General features: G+C 38.1%; 1 protein-coding gene across 1 annotated transcript in view; it reads right to left on the bottom strand.

The window, feature by feature from the left end:
- The window catches only part of KPNA1 (karyopherin subunit alpha 1), a 51,208-nt gene that overhangs the window by 7,543 nt on the left and 21,388 nt on the right, over positions 1–22,277 (bottom strand). The window contains exons 7-11 of the mRNA XM_021396614.1: positions 16,616–16,704; positions 15,063–15,162; positions 14,347–14,510; positions 13,407–13,485; positions 7,348–7,473 (exon numbers count right to left, since the gene is read on the bottom strand). Of these exons, the coding sequence (XP_021252289.1) occupies positions 7,348–7,473; positions 13,407–13,485; positions 14,347–14,510; positions 15,063–15,162; positions 16,616–16,704 (558 nt within the window). The remainder of the gene's footprint in view (positions 1–7,347; positions 7,474–13,406; positions 13,486–14,346; positions 14,511–15,062; positions 15,163–16,615; positions 16,705–22,277) is intronic.

Genomic DNA, 22,277 nt, shown 5'->3' with positions numbered 1-22,277 from the left:
TGATATGGAAGTACGCTGAAAGCTAAAGTAATGTGGTGAATATAAAAAAGAAGTGCTCAAGCTCAGTATAGCTTTTAAGTAAAACGAACACAGTTAAGGGATTTCAGTTCAGTAACTGCTCCTTAAAAAAAAAAAATCAAAGATGCTTTGGCCATTCATGAAAATAGGTGGGAAATCGCTTCTTACTAGCCATAAGGCAAAGGATATTTAAGCATTCTTTCTGAGCAGCTGATGTACAGTAACTTTCTTATATATGTATGCCTTCTAAATATGACTGAAATTTTTAAAGAAACAGGTAAAACAGCAGGCCAAGAGGATAAAAGTTTAAAGAAACACTCCAAAAGAACATGTCATTCTCAGCAGTTCACATGGATTTTTCTCAGTCCAAATTACTGTAGTGCTTGCACATGAGAACAAAATATATTAACAACCTGCTTTCAAAAGCAATCAAGAGCAGATGCACAGGAAAGTGTAAACCCTTTGTATTTTTTCATCTTTTTAAATTCCCAGTTGCAGCAGTGAGTTCTAGTTTGACTACATCTGAAGGAAACAGTATGTGCTTGTTTGTCCTGGAGACAGCACAGTCATTTCTCTGCTGTCTCTCTCTTTGATGATCTTGCTCAAAAGCCAGGAATAATCAGTCCTTCTCAAATGCCACTCATGTTTCTACAGCACTGTATCGTATACGTTTGTATGTTTGTTTTTTTTTAAAGATGGCATTCCTATGCTGCAAAACTCCAATAACTCTCACCTTAGAAACATTCCATCCTTTTCATTTCTTTTAATGAAGTTTCTTCACTTGATAATATTGCCGTTTAAAGAACAGAACTACATGGAAGTGAATTTTCAGAGTTTTATGACATCTGCATCAGTGTTAAGTCTAACTACTTTATAGGGAGCAACTCTTCAGCAGTAATGTATTAAGTCAGTACATGAACTGGACAATACTAATTGAATTTGCTCCCCTTCATTTGAGTTCCAACAAATAAATCATATGGAATACAAAAATATACATACAGTATGCAAGTGTCTACACATGATTCAGCATACGCTTGTGAAAGGAAGCAAGTCTTACAGTGTGATTGCGTTTTCCTGCTCCTGCAAGCTCTCTCAGTAACTTTAGCAATTCAGAGATTACAGTCATCTCTATCTGGCAGCTGTGAGCATAGTCCTACTGCTATGTTCTCCTCCTCCAGGCTGGAAATTTCAGTTTATAGGAGTTTCACAGTAATTTGTGACCCAGGAAACACTTGAGATCTCAGTTCTAATGGAGTTTTATGTTGTTTACATAGACACTAAGCCCATACACTCCAAACTGTTTATAAAGCAAACTTCTAGATTGTTTACACAAGGTTGCTACCTGTTCTCAGGAAGAACCTGCAATATAATGGACAGCACTGTGTTGAGGCGTCTCCAGCTTTGAGTCTCTTCTACAAAAAATACAGTAACATGAACTGCTGAGGTTTTCAGACAGAATAAATGAATGAAAGGTATTCTAGCTCTGTTGCCCTCCATATGGCATGATATACGGGTTTACCATACATGGAAGCCTAAACATAGACCTTTATTAAAACACAAATTTAAAAATCTTTCATCTTTGAGTTTTGCTAGTCCCCAGACAAAAGTGACATTCTCAGCAATAACATATCTTGTTGCTGATTTTTTTTTTTTTAAAGTCCTGCCACTACAAAAGGCACAAAGATTTTAGGCCACTGGTGCAAACTATGGAATGGATCAAACATATTTTACACTTAAATAACTTGATAGCGTGCCTAGGAAAACAGCAGCATTGTATGTGAACCATGTTATTCCTTTTCTGTGTCCCCAGTCTTACTGTGGCCTTTACAGACAATTTCTGACAATTCTCAGCTTGCATCTTCACCCAATTGATAAAAATGCATTTCATTCAGTTTATAAAAACTGATACAAAAGGTAGCATTTGCTAAACTTTCCCACATCACATTTCAGCAAGGATAGGAAACTCTGAAGAAAAATATGGCACAGATCCAGATGCTACCATGCACAGTCACACTCAGTGTTCCAGATGTTCATGTGAGAATTCAAGGCACATCAGAAAAGAAGTGGTAAGTTTCTTAACCTGTCAACAGGAGAGAACTCCTATGATGTCTTCACTGTCACATATGGAAGATTGTACCTGGTGTACTGCCTTTCATAGCTTTTCAACAGCTTGCGAAGTTAGACAACATTTTCTGAGGCATCTGATAGCCTTTCATACCCTTCAGAAGGGTCGACAGTCAGGATTTAGCTTCAGTTGTGCAGTTCTCCTTCTGATTCCCAGGAAGATGTAGTTCCCCTTCTCCCTGACTGGGGAAGCTATCCACTGAAGTACAGCAAAGCTGTATACAAACTAGGAAATTAACAAACAAAAACTATACTTAGTGACAATCAAGACTGCATCAGGATATACACATCCAACCCAAACCTTAAAAGCACAGAAATAAAGAGGGGAAAGACTGCTGTACTCTATCACACTTTTCCGTTGCCTAAACGCTGTTGATAACACACTCTGAAAGGCTTTCACTTCCACCTTTGGCGGAAAAAAAAATTAAGCCTCCTGTGTTTTAAACATTAAATACAAACAAAGATCAGCACTTACTTCCACACACTTCATGCATGTTAACTTATATTGCCTTAACACTAGAAAAAGTTTATTGTGTTTGAGTGCAAATCTAACAGTGAGAGACTGCTGTCTTATCTTTTAGGAATGGCAGTGAAAGCCTTTGGAGTGTGCTATCAAACAGCATTATAGACAGTATGAAAGTGGAAATGAATATAGAAGTCCTTCCCTCTAGCTTTATTTTTCTATACTTTAAAGTGGGTGGATGGAGGGAGTGTAATCCAATGCAATCTTAAACACTAAATACAGCTTTGTCTGTTAATACTGATTGGATAAAATACATATTAGATTTACTAAAATACTTAATTTTCGTCTGTTATTCAGAAGTGATTCTTAGATTGCAGTTTGAGCACTACCCAAAGTTTCCATAATATTCTAACATACTACTCTGGAGCAACAATCCACTCGTAAGAATAGCTTATAATTCACAATCATGTTGTTTACTACATAAAGCAGGTATTCACCTTTCAGGAAAAACTGAAATTACTCTTATTTGCTTTCTGGCTAAAGATTGTGTGTCTTCAAAATCTAGTTAATACAGCAGAAACTCTAATAGATATGGCTACAGTCTACCACCTGCAGTAGGAACTATCAAACAATTTGGAAATACTGGGGATGAAGGAAAAGAAGTTTAGTTTAGAGCTGCATCTAGTATTTTAGAATTCATTCCATAAGGAAGGCCAGTTCTCAGAAAGTGATGTTTTAATTCATGGCAACGTGTAAAGCTACCCTTGAAATTAATTTCTACAAAGTAAAAAAAAAAACAAAAACACTCTCATAAGATAGGTTTGTTCATGCACTTAGTTAAATTAGATATTCTTCACAGACAGAAATTATCCCTTGTCCTCCCAGCTACTGAAATCAGACAAGGATTCTACTCTCCATTTTAGCATAGGATCATCTCCAAGAATCTTTAACAAACGGCATATTCCAACCTCAAAAATTATTTTGAAGTATTTTTCAGCTCAAGCATTTACAATGATTGATACTGAGTAGGAGTTACCTGAAGGAATATCTCAGAGAAGGAATTTTGTGAGAAAAGACGACATAACATTTCCAGATCTGATAGGAGGTTTCACTGCACTTTAAACTTCAGAAGACAAAATCTCCAGTCAGACTAGCTTTAGAAGAATAAGAGCTCTTCTAGAACATTTTTACACATCTGTGCTGAGACTTTCAGCATACGATAATGACTGCAATTACACCTGTAGTGCTAATTTGTATTTCTAGTGAAGCATGTTGTAAACATTCACAAACATACCTTATTTCAGTTTTCCTCTAACAGGCCTCCTTTTGCAGTTTCAAAAACGTAAGGCTCATGATAGACATTGTTTCCAAAATGTCAATCACCAGGATAATCATCTTCCACTCAGGATCAGAATAACTACTTACTTTAATTTCAGTTCTATGGCCAATGGTATGGACCATATTGGCTATTCACTTGGGACAGCCAGCGTTTCACTATATAGTATGTGTTTACAGTTCAAAGGCAGCTCAATTCGTTTGAACTGGGACCAAGGATTTATTAAATGAGGAACAATTGCTTTCACTTCTGAGAATTTTCTTCTCACATTTTTTCACTGGAAATGGATGCACATGCTCATCAACAGATAGCCTTCCTATATTGTCTGCAGCACAGTCTAAGGCAGGCTATGTTTTAAGCTGGATTCTTTCAAATCTAAACGCACTTTGTGATTTGGTTTACACTACATTTTCTTCATGATGCAAGAGTTCTGAGAAAAAAAGCTTCTGCCCACACAACCGCAAATATTTTTCTATGCAAAGCTAAGGGTTCTTCTCTACTTCTAAATGATCACTGGCTAGAAATGAAGGCGCAATATTAATGACACATGGGATTAATCCCCCCTCTTTGCTTTCTCATCTCCCTTTCCCAAGCCAGAAAGCAATTCTAATCTGTTCTCAGTAGAAAGGGGACTGGCCTAAACAGGCGATAAGACTAAACTGGTGATAAGACACCTTGAAGCCTTTAAGAACTACTGAACACACACACACAGATGTACCTAACAATTTTGTTTTGCTAGATTAGGCAAGTTTTGTCATCGAAGGTACTACATTATCATTATTTTATTGGAAAAAAAATGGGACAACGGTTTAAAAGACAGAGTCTTATAAAAGCTGTAGTTAAGATTCCATTTAAATCCTTACTTCTGGATGTCTGAGCAGCGTGTATCAGGTCTAAGAATGCTGTGCTAACAAGAACAGCCACTACTAATTGTTTCACTTGAACAGAATGATACGGTACAATGAATGTAGAAGGCACAGAAGTGAATGGATTATTGAAATAGTTTCTAGGTGTACTACAGTTTAAAATGAAAAAAGAAATCCTGGCATTTTGAAAAAATGCTCTATTAGTGAACTTTACTTTTTATTGACACTTCAGATGCTTGTTTCTTTACAGAATGACTTACATGAATACTTCTGATTCTCTCAAGCTCTTTTTCTCATAGGTTGCAACACCCCTACATGACTGAGCATCTTGAAGTACATCTCTGAAACACTTGGGAAAAATAAATGTATTGGGTTGGACTGTTCCGCAGAACTCCTACGCTTAGAACTCTTAAGCTTCCCAGGAAAAGCAATAACCCTCTAGACAGAAACAGAGAGAAGTACTTTCTAAGGTAGTAACAGCATGGATAAGGCAGCCAAAAGATCCTTCACTGAAAGGAAAGCAAAGGCAAACAACATTTTTACCCCACTACAAGTAGTACTGACTACTTTCCTTGCATTGCTAACTGTACAACAGTTAGAACTCCTGATACAGGAAAAAGCAGGGACAGAGTGGCTAATTTTATACAGTTCATTTTCTTAAATGTTCACCTAGTCCACAGATGTAATACATAAGCTGCAGCAAAGCCAGAATCAAAATTTCTGGAGCTTGACCAAAGTTAGATGACATGACCATATCCCTTTTGCTTCAGGCAAAAAAACCCCAACATGATCTTCAGTATGAAGAATAAAATTTTGACTGAGAAAGGCAGCTACAACTGTAGAAGGTTTCTTTGCCCTCGGTTCCACTTTCATTTTAGTCACATCCTTGAATCAGATTAGCAAGAGCTACACAGTGTTTCACCTCTCCTAAGTTTTGTTTTCTTGACTCCTTATTTTCTAAGATGAGTATCTCTTAAGTTGATAAACATTCACACTCAATTCTAAGAATCTTAGGAGAGACTGAGTTATCTTCCTGAAAAATGTTATCCTTATTTCCTGTTCTTCCTGAGAGGTAGATGAAGATCTCATTTGAGTCAGCAGCTGAACGTGTTTTTTAAAGAAGTAGTATAACTTAAGAGATCACAAGCGCCACCTGCAAAGCAGGTATTATGCTTTTTTCGTAACCTCCTGCAAGTTTTTCCACAAAAATAATTCTATCCCTTTGGTGAAGAAGCTTAACACTTCATGCTGATTCTGATGATGCAGGATGAATAATACAGACATCAGATATAAGACTAGTAAACGTTAGACTGCCTTCCCAGGAAAAGTATACATTAGCATAACTGACTAATGAAACATGGACATGGCCTAGTTTTTGTGCACCCATACATTACTTCTGCCAGGTTATTAAGCAGTAGCAAAAATATTTCTAATATCTAATATTTCTGCTATCCGTTTCTATTCCTCAAAGACCCGATGCCTTCAGTCAGGCTTCCACATGTTCTCTGCAATCTCTGAGAATGCTCTCTCTAAATCCCATGAAAAAAGCACTGAGAAATACAAATTCAGAAAAATTAAATTTGATTTATGTGAGAAAATTTTCATGCAGCTTGATAGCAACCTTGTATATTTCACCAAACTCTGTTTTTCCAACAGTTTTGAAAAAGATAAGATTAAGAGGCACTGTCTTTGAAAGCCAAGCAAAAAATCCCTTAGTATAGCTGTGTGCCGCTCTTAAAATTCCAGATCCAGGGAAAAAATATATATTTAGCAGTTTTTTCATTTTATAGTTTAAGAAAAGAAATCTTCCCTGTGGAAAAGATGGTCAATCTCTTATTTATATCACCTGGAGACAAGTCCCAGGACTTCCTCACGACAGCTGAACTTCAATCAAGACTCAGAACAAAGACATGGGTTTTTGGAGGCCTTATTGTACTGGCTGACACAAATGACTGAGACTTCCATTTGCTTTTCTGTGCTATTACATAACATGAGAGGATTACAAAATTTGGTATAACCAAGAAAGACAAATCACAAAGCAAAAAGTTAAATTTCCTCAATTACTGTTCAGATTAATAAAAAGCAATTTCAGATTTGGCTAGTGTACAACTGCCAGTACTAGGAATTATAAGAATATATAAATAGGAATAAAGAAAGTATTTTACAATGTAGTTCATCCATATCTGGTGGTGAAAACAAGGAACAACTGAAGTTATTTTATTCTTAAAGTTTGTAGCTTACTCATTTCTTACTTGAGGATTTCTGTATCTTAGAGATTGCCAAATGCATGAAGGGCTGTCTATCTCCCTCATAATCTGTTTAATATTATAAAATTAAGTAATTCCAATTTGCATCTGAGAGATGACTGAAGCATTGAAATATTCTGATTATGCACAGAGCCTATAATATGCTTTTGCTTCCAATTAATTATATGGCCATGTAACTGCATATACATATAACACAAAAAAAAACAGTTTATCACCCGATGTTTTTTTCTAGCCTGAAAGACAAAGATTACTGATCATAGCTGAAAAGGTTACCTGGATTTGGGCTCTGTTTCCAGCTGTTATATTAGATATTGTCCAGCAGGCTTCCTTTTTGATAGACTCTTTCGGGCTGCTTAGCAAATGCAGTAAACTCTGCAGGGCAGAACAATTTAGAATTACCTGAATACAAAAGAAAAAAGAAAAACACATCTTAGAGGAAAGTTAGGACATAGAATCACCTGGAGTAAGGAATACAGTGTCTTCAAAAGCTAGAAACTGTATGCCATCAAGATATTTCTAAAATGCTTTAAAAAAAATAGAAGAGCAATAACTAAGAAATAAATGTTTGTATTTTACATGCAGAAAAGGTAACACAAAAAACAACTGAGTAGTTTAAGAGATCTTGCCTTCATTATGATTTCAGTTTCCCCTGTATACATCAAGATACTAAGACCATTATGATCAAACCAAAATGAGACAGCATTGTTTTCCTGTATTCTTGTCTTCCATGCTTTTGCATACCACAAAGCTCCAACTACTTCAGTTTTTCACATCAGCTGGCACAGTGAGTCAAACTGTTCCCAAAGCTGTGCTCAATGACAAAGACATTAAAAATGGGCAATTCTCAATAAAAAAAATGTTAAAATAAACAAAACTTATTTGTTTTTAAATAAATTGCAATTTCCTAAAAGTAAGCCAAAATTCTGAAAAGCCTACCAAGAACCACAAAGCTTCACCTTGTACAACAAAAGCAGGCAGCTTACAAAGATGGTACATTACACAATTTCACAAAAAAGTCTTCAGCTTGTTTGTGAAGGTGAAAGGGCTTGGAGTGTTAAGCTAAGCAATGGTGAGGATTTCACAGAAACACAATGTCTTGGGTCGGAAGAGACCTTAAAGATCACCTAGTGCCAACTCCCCTGCCATGGGTAGGGTTGCCACCCTACCACTTACCCACGGTCTTATCCAACCTAGCCTTGAACGCTTTTGGTTATGGGGCATCCACAGCTTCTCTGGGCAGCCTGTGCCAATGCCTCACCACCCTCTGAGTAAAGAATTTCCTCCAACATAGAATCATAGAATCACCAGGGTTGGAAAAAATCTCCAATATCATCTAGTCCAACTGTCCACTTAACAACAATATTTCTCCACTAAACCATGTCCCTTAGTACCACGTCTAAACATTTCTTGAACACCTCCAGAGACAGTGACTCAGTATCTCCTTGGGCAGACCGTTCCAGCACCTGACCACTCCTAATTTTCCCTAATATCCAAACTGAACCTCCCCTGGTGCAGTTTGAGGCCATTCTCTCTAGTCCTATGGCTAGTGATGTGGGAGAAGAGGCCAGCCTCCACCTCACCACAACCTCCTTTCAAGTAGTAGACAGTGACAAGGTCTCCCTTGAGCCTCCTCTTCTCCAGATTGAACAATCACAGCTCCCTCAGTCACTCCCCATAAGACTTGTGCTCCAGACCCCTCAACATCTTTGTTGCCCTTCTCTGGACATGCTCAAGGGCCCTGACGTCTTTCCTGTAATGAGGGGCCCAAAACTGATCTCACCTAAATCTTCCTTCATTTAGTTTAAAACCATTCCCCCATGACCCATCACTATCAGACCATGTAAAAAGTATGCGTGCCTCCCAATTATAAGCTCCTTTTAAGCATCAGAAGGCCACAATGAGGTCTCCCCCCAAAGTCTTCTCTTCCCCAGGCTGGACAAGTCCTGCTCCCGCAGCTTTTTTTTTTTGTAGGATTTCTGATCTTGGAATCTGTGAACTCCCTTCCTTATCTCCATCCCCCTTTCCATCCCCCAACTCCTCCTCTGTCTCTGCACATGTTCCTAAAAACTTTATATAGCAAATTAAATATTAGGGGGAAAAAAAGGTTATGGTTCAGGGTTTATCAGATATCTGTTGAGACAAGAAAGTTTGGAATATTTTTTTCCCCTCACATATACTACCTATGTTTTTGACCAACTCCAAGCACTGGCAACTACTAATTGTTGGAAATGAGATATTACGGAAAATAAAGTTTGTGCTCTGAGGATGCATCACAGAAACTGAATATCCCGCACTGGGAGGGATCCATAAGGATCACTGAGTCCAACTCCCAGATACACAGAACCACCCAAAAAAAAAAATCAAGACTATATGCCTGAAAATATCATTCAAATTCTTCTTGAACTCCAGCAGCTTGGGGCCGTGACCACTGCCCTAGGGAGCCTGTTTCAGTGCCCAACCACCTTCTGGTGAAAAACCGTTTCCTGATATCCAATCTGAACTTCCCCTGTCCCAGTTTCATGCCATTCCCCTTGGTCCTGTTGCTGTCACCAGCGAGCAGAGATCAGCGCTGCTCCTTCACTTCCCCTTCTGAGGAAGCTGTAAGGCTGTGCTGAGGTGGTCTCTTGGCCTCCTCTGCTCTAGGCTGAACAAACCACAGGACCTCAGCTGTTCCTCACATGTCATCCCTTGCAGACACTTCACTATCTTTGTAGCTCTCCTTCGGGCACTCTCTAGTCATTCTATGTCCTTTTGGTACTGTGGTGCTCAGAACTGCACACAGTGCTCAAGGAGAGGCAGCACCAATCCAGCATTGAGTGGGACAATCACTTCCTTCAGCTGGCTAGCAATGCCATGCTTGATGCACCCCAGAATATGGTTCATATTCCTGGCTTCCTGGGCACATTGCTGATTCATGCTCAGCTTGCTTTTGACAAAGACTTCCAAATCCCTTTCAGTAGGGCTACTCTCCAGCATTTCATCCTCCAGTCTGTATGTACAGCCAGGGTTGCCTCCTCCCAAATACAGAATCCAGAACTTGCTCTTGTTGAACTTCACGTGATTGGTGATTATCCAGTCCTCTGTCTAGATCTCTGTGCAAGGCCTCTCCACCCACAATGGAGTCAACAGCTCCTCCAAACTACTGTCAGCCAACTTGTTCAAAATACCTTCTAGTCCTACATCCAAGTCACTTATGAAATCATTAAAGAGAACCAGTCCTAAAACTGAGACCTGGGGAACCCTGCTACTGACCAGTCATCAGCCTGATTAACTCTGTTTACTATAACCCATTGGGCCCAACTCATCAGCCAATTGCTTCAACCATCACATTATGTTTTTGTCTAGCCACATGGTGGACATTTTGTCCAGAAGGATACTGTGAGAAACAGTATCAAAAATTTTACTGAAATCCAGAAAGATAACATCAACTGGCTTCCCTCAGTCAACTAAATGGGTGACTTTTATGAGAAAGGAAATTAAATTAGTTAAACACAATCTTCCCCTCATGAACTCGTGGTGGCTCTGACCAATGACCACAGTGTCCTCCAGGTGCTTTTCAGTAACATCCAGCACAATCTTATCCCTAATTTTACCAGTGCTGAAGTGAGACTGACAGGCCTGCAATTACCAGGGTCTTCTTTCTTGTCTTTCTTGAGAATTAGAACAATGTTTGTCAGCCTCCAGTCAACTGAGACCTTTCCAGATTCCCAAGACCGTTGAAAAGTAGAGAGAGGTCTTGAAACAACACCAGTCAGCTTTCTGAGTATGCTGGGATTTGTCCCATTGGGTCCCATGTACTTTATATGCACCTAGGTGGAGTAGAAAATCCTATACAAGTTTGAGGTTGGCTGGGAGTTGATCCTTACCACAGTCACAGTCCTCCAACTCAGAGCACCTGAGGTGCCACAGCCCACCATCAGACAGAGGCAAAGAAGTCATTAAGTGTTTCTGCTTTGTCTATGTCCCTGTTTGTAAGGTGCCCATTCTCATCAAGTAACAAACCAATATTATCTTTGGTCCTCCCTTTGTCATTAACATATTTAAAAAAATTACTGTCCCCCACAGTATCGGTCAGTTTCAACACTAACTCTGCTTTAGCCACATGAATTGTCTCCCTACAAAGATGAACAGCATCGCTGTAGTATTCCTGTGTTGCCTGACCTACCTTCCAGCAGCCATACACTTTCTGTCTGAGCTCTAAAAGATGATCCTTGTTCAGTCAAGCTGGACTTCTGCCCCACCTGCATGACTTCCAACATTTTGGGACTGCCTGTTCCTGTGTTCTCAGGAGGCGGTACTTAAGAAGTAACCAGCACTGATGGAAGTGTGCATTTGGAAAGCAGTTTCCCAGGAGACCTTACTAACTAGCTCCCTGAGCAGCCTGAAATCTGCTCTCCCCATATCAAGGGTTGAGTTTTTTGGTGGTAGTTTTCCTATCACCAAAGATTTTTCAATTCTGTGACTTAATGGTCACTATGGCCAAGAAGGCCACCAACCACCACTTCATCCACGAGACCTTCTCTATTCACAAGCAACAGATCTAGGAGGGCACACAAACCTTTCTTCAGGCAATTGGCTTATATGTTGTTCACATATTCAGAAATGTGTTTACTGTCAAAGTTGACTCTTCTTTCTCCCTCTCAGATCTGTTTACAGGTTTTTGTGCATCTTCTGGATCCCTCTTTGTCATATGGCATAGTCTGCACACAAGACTATCTTCCTTCAACTATTCTTAGAATTTTAAAGAACACTTCAGTAAGCTCCCCTTAAAAAAAAACCTGTATGCAGCAAAGTAGTTGAAACATTTTCTTGAAGTGAAATCAAAGATCTCACTTTATGAAATGTAGATTTAATTATCTGCCTTACACATGACTGAGTGATTGCTCATGGTTTTATTTAAAAAAAACAACAGTTCTTATCAAAACGTATCTCAACCACCCTTACAACTGATCTGAAAAACACCAGCCACTGAGAAAAACAGAACAATGCCTATACAATCCAACTATAGACTATAAGTAAATATCAATAAAACACCTTAACCTCTCCCCACCAGCACTAGTTACAAAATATTCAAACAGTATCTTGCTGTTGCTAACTCATTTTTGTGTCTGATCTGACTGCCACAGAACTACAAAATTCAAATGGATACATTTATATAAACCAATAAATAATCATTGAACAAGCCTCAGGGTGAGGAACTATGATTTTATCTTTAGCATGATTTATGTGGAAGAAGTAATTCAATGCTTTGCATGGGGAATCAGATACTATCAGTAAAGTGTTTTTCTCCAAATTCTTCATGTCATCTAAAATCCCCAGCTGCTACCACCATCACCTGGATGGCCATCTCAACTGCCTCCACTGCATGCACCTCGCCATTTTCAGCTACCACCACTTCCTGATCCTATTTCTACTATCAGCTTTAATAACAGTCAACAGCCCACCACAGCAAGCCTGCCTGAGCCTGTGACTTCAATCCAATTTGCTTGTGCATTCGTCTGACAGCTCTGCATCACACAGGCATGCTTTTCATGCCTTTTAGTTTGTGAACAAGAGATGGAGGCCAAAAGTCAGCAAAGCTTCAAAAGCAGCAGCCTACTCTGTACTTTTCTTTCACATATTACCAGTTGATCCTGACAAAAGGATGTCAGAATGCACAAAGAAATGGGAAAAGTTTAACAAAAGGTACAACAGATGAAGCTCATAATAGGATTTTCTGCTCTGCATGCAAAAAAGGTTGCCACCAGTCAGTGGACCACAAATAACATGCATAGAAGGCATGGACTCTCTGTTCTCACTGATTACAAAAACTAATAGGAGCTGCTACCTCTTGAAAAGCCTACAAATCAGAAGGTTGACAACTTTGTACCCCTGAGACAACAGGTTCCTGGCTCTCAGTTTAATTCGAACACAATGGTGTGAGCCACTGCCACCTACTTCCCCAAGCACGTGCCCAGACTCCATTACATATCATCCAAGATCTGATTCTTTCTTGGTACATTCACCACAGACTGTCATGGGTATCAAATGCAATAGGCCCTCAATTGCCCCATCACACTACATCATTCAATATAAAATTCAGCCTAAGAGGAAGACTGCTTTAAACAAATCAGAAAAGAAAGATTCAACAAGTATTGCACAGCTATATAAGAACTCCAGACACAGCAATGCAAGAATAAATAGCAGTTCAGGAAAAGAAAACCACTACATACGGCAATTAGTTTCAATCCTTCAAACTTAAAACCAACAGGAAGAGGTACTTGTGAATAAGTTACATCAATATTAACAGAAAGATGAACAGGGATACAACACATGAGGAAGTAAATCCATACCTGGGTCTGGATATCATCTCCTGTGACAATGTTCCCAACAGCTCGTAAGGCAGGAGATACTACTTTATAGTCGTTATGCCTAAAATTACCAAGATTGAGATGTTAACCATACTGAATCACCTTCATCTTCACATCCTCAAGGAAGGAAAATGAGCCAAGGAAAAATTTGCCAGCTAAGTCTAACTTCTCTACAATGATCTGAATCAAAACACTTTTGATTTTAAATTAACAGCAACTCATTCTAGAGTTCAAAACATTTAGGTCCCAAGATATCATTCAGCAACACAAAAATTGAAACATGAGATTACTATAATACAAGTACCTGACAGCACAGGCATCTTTGGGAGCAAAAAAAATCAATCGTAAGCATGGAACATGCTTAATGTAGCATGCACAAAGGCAGATAATGAGACAGAGGAACACTGGCAGAAGCATTGCGTTTAACTCAAGCACATCCTCATCAGCCATTTAATCATATTCTGCCATTATATGTATTTGCACTGCATCTCTCCATTCTCATTATTAAAATCAGAATCGGAAAAATAAATAATTTTTTCAGAAATGAATGTACTTAAAAAAAGGTACTTTAATACATTCTATTCAGTAATTCAGCAGACTGCTTTAATCCTAGTAGCCTTTTTAATTTACATCACGGAAAACTATTGTTTCTTGTTCTTCTGTAAATTTTACAAAAATGCAGCTGCTACGTGTTGAAAAAACAGCACAGGAAAAGCTCCACTGTTCCTGTTGCTCACGACAAATAGAGAGGACTGATTAGAGACAGATTAAATTATAAAATTCAAATTTTGTTGTTTTTATTTTTTAGAAAATTTTATATAATTTAATAAAATTATATATATCTAATTATGCTTTCTGACGCAAGAACCATGATTTTAGGGAAAGGAGTGAATAATGCATTCGCTCAGAACAAACTTCTTACATCAGCAATTCCACAAGTCTTCTGCAGACTCCTGCATCAATCACAGCCTGGATTTTATCGTTGGGGCCATCAGACAAATAGGACAAAGCCCAGCAGGCATCAGCTAATACATCTGTATCATTGACAAAGAGCAGCCAGGAAAGCACACTAAGACAAGGTGAAACCTGCAAAACATTAAAAGAGAAGCATAGATTATGCAATCAAAAGGGCTACAATATCTATTAATATGACAGTTAATTCTGCATGCATCATTATAAAACTACACACTAGCATCACAGTCTTGAATACCTGGAAAATTTCAGACTTCATTAGCACTTTGGTTTGGGGCTGCAACTACACTAGTAGGGAGGAACAAGCAAGCAGAAAAGCACCTAAAATTCTTCAGCATCTACAGAACCATGTCTGGAAACTTAATCTCAAACATCTCCATTAAGATGTGCCATTCTTTGCACTAAAGAAGGCAAGATGCACAGAGTTGTGTTCTACTGTGTGATGGGATTAATAAATAAATAACCAGGAGGCAGAAATATCAAAACAGTGATTGTGAACGTCTGCCAAAAGAACAAAAAACATTCAGAAACTTCATTTGTAAGAAGCCCATCATTGTTTCAGAGAAATCCAGAAATATTTCCGCTATGTAGTTTAAGCTTCACCATCCTTACTGCTTATTTGGACACCTACACCTCACAATACATTTCCTTCTAAACATTTCTTACCTTGGCAAAATCTGGAGGAGGATTTTTCCCTCTGCAGAGGTTGGACAGAGCCCATACAGCATTTCGGGTCATAGTGATACGATTCTGTTTTGAAAGTAATCTAAAACAAAAAAATTCCAAACTTCACTAATGCACACTCAAAGCCAGGCAACCCAGTACAGTCAGCTGCCCAATTCATTCACATGAACTCAGGCCTACATTTTAACTGATGTCAGGAAAAAATATGCTAGAATCTTTTCTTATAAAAAAAGATCCTGAGGAAAATTACACTCGACTGCTGGATACTAACATTCACATTAGACGTGTGAATCCTCGTATCCCAACAATAACCATTGTACTGTAAGAATGTTCATTTAACTTTCTAGAGACTGATGTGGCACAAGAATTGTGACAAAGCTACTCTGAACAGAAAGACATGCGGATACTTTTCAAAAGTACTCTGTTAAACAGACGTTAGTGTCAATTCTCAGCCCATCAACTCTAACACACACTTTTCTGTGTTAAGCTTTCTAATGACAGAACAGAACTTGCCTCAGAAAACACATATAATCACATTTAAGGCTTCCCAAATATTTACAGCAGTCACAAAACTGGCAGCAACCACAGCTCAGACTTCCTGTGCACAGTGGTTTGAGTCCCTGCAAGAGTTTTGATCACTGGGTTCACATTAGAAGAAAATTCTATAAACCACCCCAAACTGGTCTCTTTCTGAAGTTCTTACAAGATGACATTCACACATCAGCTGCAGGATTCAGCTTCTGCTGCATGAGACACAGGAAGGACAATGGTGTAACGTACTGTAATACAGATATCTTCATGATATCTGCATGCCACAGGACTACTACACTGGTGAAAGCTGCTTCAGTCTCTGATACATTGTGTGTTTCCTTATCTGAGATTAATCCTAGCTCTGCTGCTCATTAAGTCAAAAACAGTGTGGAGTCTCTATCTGGAGCACTTTCCTGACAGCTTAGAAATGACTAGTCATAGTATTCTTTAGCCTAAGAGGAATGCAGTAAGGCAAGAACCAGTTTCTCCACAACTGTAACAAGTTATTTTATTTTTCTGATAGCTATCCCATACCATACTAATACCTCTGTGACAGCAGGGCAGAACTCCACAGAAAATTCTGATTGGGTATCAGAACATTGTCTTTCATCATGCCTTGGTCAAATACTGCAACAGGTTGCCCAGGGTGGTTATGGAATCTATCTCTGATGTTCGAAATTTGACTAGTTAAGTGGCTGGGTAATTCTGATCACATCTGCTATTTTCATAGCAGGGTTTGACTAGGCAACCTCCAGAGGTCGCTTCCAACTTAAATTACTCTATTATTCTTAATAGTCCCAGGCATCCACCCACTCCGTAGAACAAAATAGCTCCAGCTTAGCTGGTCTTAACACGATTCCTTTTTAGTTCCATTACAAAATAAGCCCTCAAAAATAAGCCTAATTAGTCCACAACAATAAATAATTATTTTTCAACGCAAAACAAACTTCAGTCTTCTCAGACACTTGAGTAATATTCCAAAGAATGTATTAAAACAGACTTACTGCAGTAAGGGAGGCAGGATATTACAGTCCAGTACATAGTCTCTGCACATCGTGCTGTCTCCAGCAATGTTGCCAAGAGCCCATACTGCCTGCAATAACAGAATAGTAATTGTTTTTATTTATTTTTTTTTTATTTATTGTAATATTTTTTATTACAATTCAAACCATTCAGTATATGAATTTAGAGAGGGAGATAATCTCTGTTCTCACCATTATATCCTGGACAATATACAAAAGGAGAACACAATCTGGTTAAGCGTTGCATGTATGCATCCAACCTCGTTACATGATTCAGGAATATTTACACAGGTCTAAGTACCCAAGCAGTCAACAGGTACGTCTCCAAAGACTGCAGGCAGACAACCTTACTCTGTCCACACCATGAGAGCTCCTCACCTCAGGCTCAGTAATGCACTAATTGTACTCGCCCCCTGCTTCAAGTCCAGATGGTTCATAGCACACGTCAAGCAGGTTTGTATCTACCCAAAAATGTGTACAACAGCTCATATTAGTATTTCCTAGGAAGCCACAAAAGCATGCATTGTTTACACAGTCACATTAAGAACACCAGTAACAAGGAAGATGGAAAAGATGATTTAAATTCAAGATAAAACAATATTCAAAATCAAACAGTTCAGGTGGGCATTGTTATATTTCTTTAAGAGAAAAAAATACAAAACAGAACCAGTACTGACTATTAGATATATGCACGACAAAATGTAAAGACAATTATTTACTCCCTTGGGCACCACTGTTACCCTAAACCCTTATTTTGAGGAATAAGATATAAAATACCAAAAGATAATTAAAGAAGCATGAAATCTACCTTCTGTAATTTGAGAACAAAAGATTTCATTAGTTTTGATTAATACAAAAAACAAAAATTTTTTCGTATCACTGTCTACTAGTGTGAGAACTATAACTGAGAAGAATTTAAAGAAAGCAGCCTACAGCAGTAGAATGATTTACAGACATTTTGTCACACAAGAAAGCATATGAAACTCACATTTTATATTTATTTTAAGTTAGCAGAGGGCTAAGTGACATATGAAATAGAGTATTTTCTTATTAGGTAAGAGCTATACAAAATCTACACAGCTGCTAGAAATACTTCCAATACCAAGTACTGAGAACAAGAACAATCCTGTGTATCATGAACACCAGCAGCTCAAAGTTTTTAAAAGTTTTTTTTTTTTTTTTTAAAGGCAGTAAAAGACTTGCTACTTTGCAACATGAGGGACTTCTCTTCCAGCCTCTGAAGTTCTCCCTCGGCCACTCTAAAGGCCCCAAAGATAGTATCAGATAGATGTATTTTGTTCTACAGCTAGAACAAAATAATAACATGTATACAAAAAAAGATCTGTACATACAAATTTACTTACACTTAGTTAGCTGCTAGGTACAAAGGAGTTAACCTCTTTATCAAAATTATCAATTATACGATAGATTGATTGATCAACTGACAAATCCTAAGTCCCTAAACTGCAAGTTGTTGGAGACTAGGATGCTACTCTGGGGAAGGGTTTGTTTTGTTCTCCAACTGTTTTTCAGGCTTTTGCTGTCAGCCACAGTTAGAATACCAAACCATACAGAGCTTTGCTGTGACCTTTGTCACTACTCATTTGGTGTGTCCCTCTAAAGCTAATCAGAAAGTTTATTTTTCATTTCAATTGCTACTGTTTTACAACTGTTGTGACAACAGTTTGTCTGAAGTTAAAGTGTAATGTCGGGTCTTGCAGCCTCATCAATTCAACATGGCAAAGACAGCTACAAGAAAAAAATTAACTTACGAGACAGAATGCACGCCAGCTCCTCTAAAAATTCTTTTGTATTAAAACTGTAAGAAGACATGCCTGATGCTCACTGCAATGCTTTCACTTCTGCAGTGATGTGACTCCCTAGGCACGAATCAAAAAAATTCAGCAGGCTTTATATAAAATGTGAATCTTGGTAAAGACACCAAGGGGGAGAAGGAGGGCATCTTTGTACAAAGATGCAACCTCCTTTTCCAGACAGTCTTACACCCACTGAAACACCCCCTGGAGGCTGTATTTCACTTATCTGTGACCATGCTTCTGCCGTTATAGTAATATCTATTTATAGAGTAAACAAAAGCAATAATCACATAATACAAATGTCTATTCTGACCTCAAACAACAGACTGGTTTTGGAACTGCAAAACTCCCAATCTCTCACTAGAAAGCCAGAGAAGTCTTACAGTATCTTTGCTGTTTTCCTACTCTTGATTTTGAAGGGCAGAGAAGTCTGTCTCAGTAGCCTGGTATCACAGGACCTGGCAACAATGTTGGAAGAAATTCCAGCATTAATGACTGGTGGCTCTGGATCTTCCAAAAGATGCAAAGAAACTGAAATATCTTTAGCCAAAGCATGCAGAGTTTAGTTCAGATATCTTTCCTCAAGGAACTGTTTCAAGTTTTCTGGTAAGTAAGGAACATAAGTCAAGCTCATTCAAACTCCTCTCATCAGACACTGCCACAAGCACAAAGCTTCCTTGTGGTTTCCACAAAGACACATGAACAGTGACAAGTGTCTTCAGCTTTTCTGTCGGAACGGTATTCAATAATTTTCACTGATGACTTTTGTGCACTCATCAAGATGCAAATATCTTGCTTGCCATAACATTATGGTTTCATTCTAAACATCCCAAATGTTTTTTTGTTTACCTTTTTTTCTAGATAGCTGCCAAGGTTAAAGAACACTTAATCCCAGTAAACCTAAGAGTTTATTAAATTATTTAAAATATCAAGCTCGAAAAAATAAAATTAATTTCAATACTTTACCCGCACCAAAACTCAGAGATGAAAAGAACCTATAATTTTAAGGTCTGCAGATTTTTAACCAATATCAAGTTGTGTATAAACTGAAAATACAAATGCTGCCTTGTCAATTGACAGTGCATATTTTTAAAGAGCTGTATTAATTTCCATGTGTCGCTAACGATCAAGCATGGGTTTTTCCAAGGCTCCAGTTTATTTCACTTGTTATTAAACTCAAGAAGTTTTACATGCAATGCTGGACAATGTCAACAGTCAGTAACAGTACAGCACTAGTTTTTAAGAGTAAAGCTGATCTATATGTTGTATTCTGTGAATAATACATACGCTTCCTGACAATTCTCCTTTTTTCTCTGGACTTTGATAGCTCTCAGCCATATATTTAAGAGTTTGAATATTTAAATCCAGAGATAAGCTAACTACCAACAGTGCATTAAGTCTGTACCTCTCAGTGGAAAAGAAACATTATGAATTAAGAATCAACACTTTTTCCACTTTCAGCTGCTGACTTGGGAAACAAATCTAATGCTGGGATGAAGGCAGCAAGAATCATCTTCGCATACAAACACAACCGGACTAGTGGACACGAGGAAAAATACCAGAAGGAGGAACTCCTAGAGATGATTTCCACTACATTCCAACACAGAAGAAACCTCTTTCAGCAGCTGGGACGTTCATACTTCCTTATTACGAGCATCTCCTCCAACCAGACAGAGAAAGTATTTCATATTTGTGCCTCAGTTGGTTGGTTTTTCTTCCCCTCATTTTGATTATTAAGACCGAAGTTAGTAGAGGGTGCTGACATATAATCCAGAGAACAGATGGCAGATACTAGACTCATCAGTCGCTTCTGCCAAATAAAAACTGGTTTGTAACAGCAATACAACTAGAAACGGAAAAACACTGAGGGAAAAACAAATTGGTTGCTTTAGCTGAAAACACAAACATCTGCAAAGGAGAACAGAGCAATGAATGGATGTTCCTGCCACCGGCTACCCTTCAGTTACAGAGCAGAATGACGCATCTGTCACTGACAGATGATCCCAAGAGCTTCAAACATGGAACAAAGTTTTGCCCAGTTTTTGATGGAAACTCTATGCTCATCCAGAAAACTCAAGTTAACGCCTATGTTTTAAACACTGCAGTAAGGGCACTCAGGATAGAACTGCAGCTAAGACACTGCCGAAGCTACATCAGCGTTAAGCGTTTCTACAGGGCTTTGATGAAGACCTTCAATATAAATAATTTCAGGCTGGCTTTCCTAGTTTTCCAGATGCATTTTGGAAGAAAAAAAATGTGAGGAGCAGAAGAAGGCTAGGACATACGCCACTGATGAAATTTATACAACAGTATCACAGAAGTTGAGGAGAAGAGTGAGAACAGCGGGGAGGGAGGGAGAGATGTAATCAATACATTTTTTATAAATAATGGAGATGTAGCTTCTGTCACAATTTCAGTTTCTTTGGTGGGAAAAACAGATGTGAAATGGTTTTAGATCACTAATTACAGGAAATACCTGAGAAAGGCTGATACACAAAGCAAAATATGAAATAACAGAGTTTAAAGGATAGTAGGATAATCAAATTTCAGCCGGATAGGATAATTAAATAGTAGGATAAGGATAAGGACAGTAGGATAATTAAATTTCAGCCGACATAGCTTGACAGGAAGCATCTCGTGAAAAGACAAGATACAATTTCATTAAAAAATGTTGTTTAATAAACATAAAGATCCCCAGCAGACTCCTATAAAACCAGCCACTTAGTATCACACCAGAAACTAGCATATGCAAAAAACAGTCCAATACATTAGACTAAAACAGGCTTATAAAAGTAAGAAAGAACTGTTATAAGAATCATGATCAGATAAAATAAACTGGTATGTGTTCCCGAGCCACAGCTAAGGGAAGATTTAAATAAAAGTACAAGACAAAAAACAGTGTATAGTGATTAGCCAGTATGACAAATTGAAATACAAAATATGAATAATTTTCAGTTTACACTACGATACATATTCAAAATTATATTACTTACATTTACTTCCACAGAATTACTATAACACTTAGTACAAAGAACGATCCACTTAACACAGCCTTAATGTTCCTTTTTCTCTTTTATACTTTGCTCTATGTTAGTATGGCTAGATTCTGGCCTACCAGCCCTAAACACAACTTTCTGTATTTTCCTGTGAAGTTAGAATTTGTTGCACGTGCAGCAAGAGTTGCTTGCAAAATAACAATGTCCACAGTACTGCTGTGAAAAGGTACAAATTGGAGGATGATTACAGAGGAGAAAACTTATGGCTAAAATGGTCAAATATCCTCCAATTTCTGAATTTCAGCTCAGAATTAAATATGTTCAAAAACACCATGTTGCCCACCACTACAAAAAAAATGCAAACAACTCACACTGAGCATTCAAAAAAAAAAACCACACAGAACAAGTATCCCACTTACCAAAAACTGAGAGAAGCAAATTGTTCAGCATTAGATGCTAAGCAGCAGATACACTTATCATAAACCTGCAACCACCTTAATAAGAATCTCTGCCTTTTTCTTCCATTTACTACAACGTGCTCCAAGTTTAACAAACAGTGCCCCAGCGTGACAATCCGCTGAGACAATTAAAAGCCTTGTTTACTACCCACTGACTTGTAACTAGGGCAACCATATGCTAAACAAGATGAGAGTTATTTGGAAAAAATACTCTGTAATTGTGCATTTAGAGCTACCCTGTACTGTAGAAGTACAAGAGCTAACATTTATGTGCCTAACACCTTTTATTTTTATTAGATGTTACAGTGAAGCATTCCTTTTTCTTTTTAAAAGCTGCCAGAAAAAAAACTCAGGTTGGCCTGCATTAAACCCA

Source organism: Numida meleagris, chromosome 1 (assembly GCF_002078875.1).
Source record: "Numida meleagris isolate 19003 breed g44 Domestic line chromosome 1, NumMel1.0, whole genome shotgun sequence".
NCBI classification, from domain to species: domain Eukaryota; kingdom Metazoa; phylum Chordata; class Aves; order Galliformes; family Numididae; genus Numida; species Numida meleagris.
This window is presented reverse-complemented; position numbering and strand designations above follow the sequence as displayed.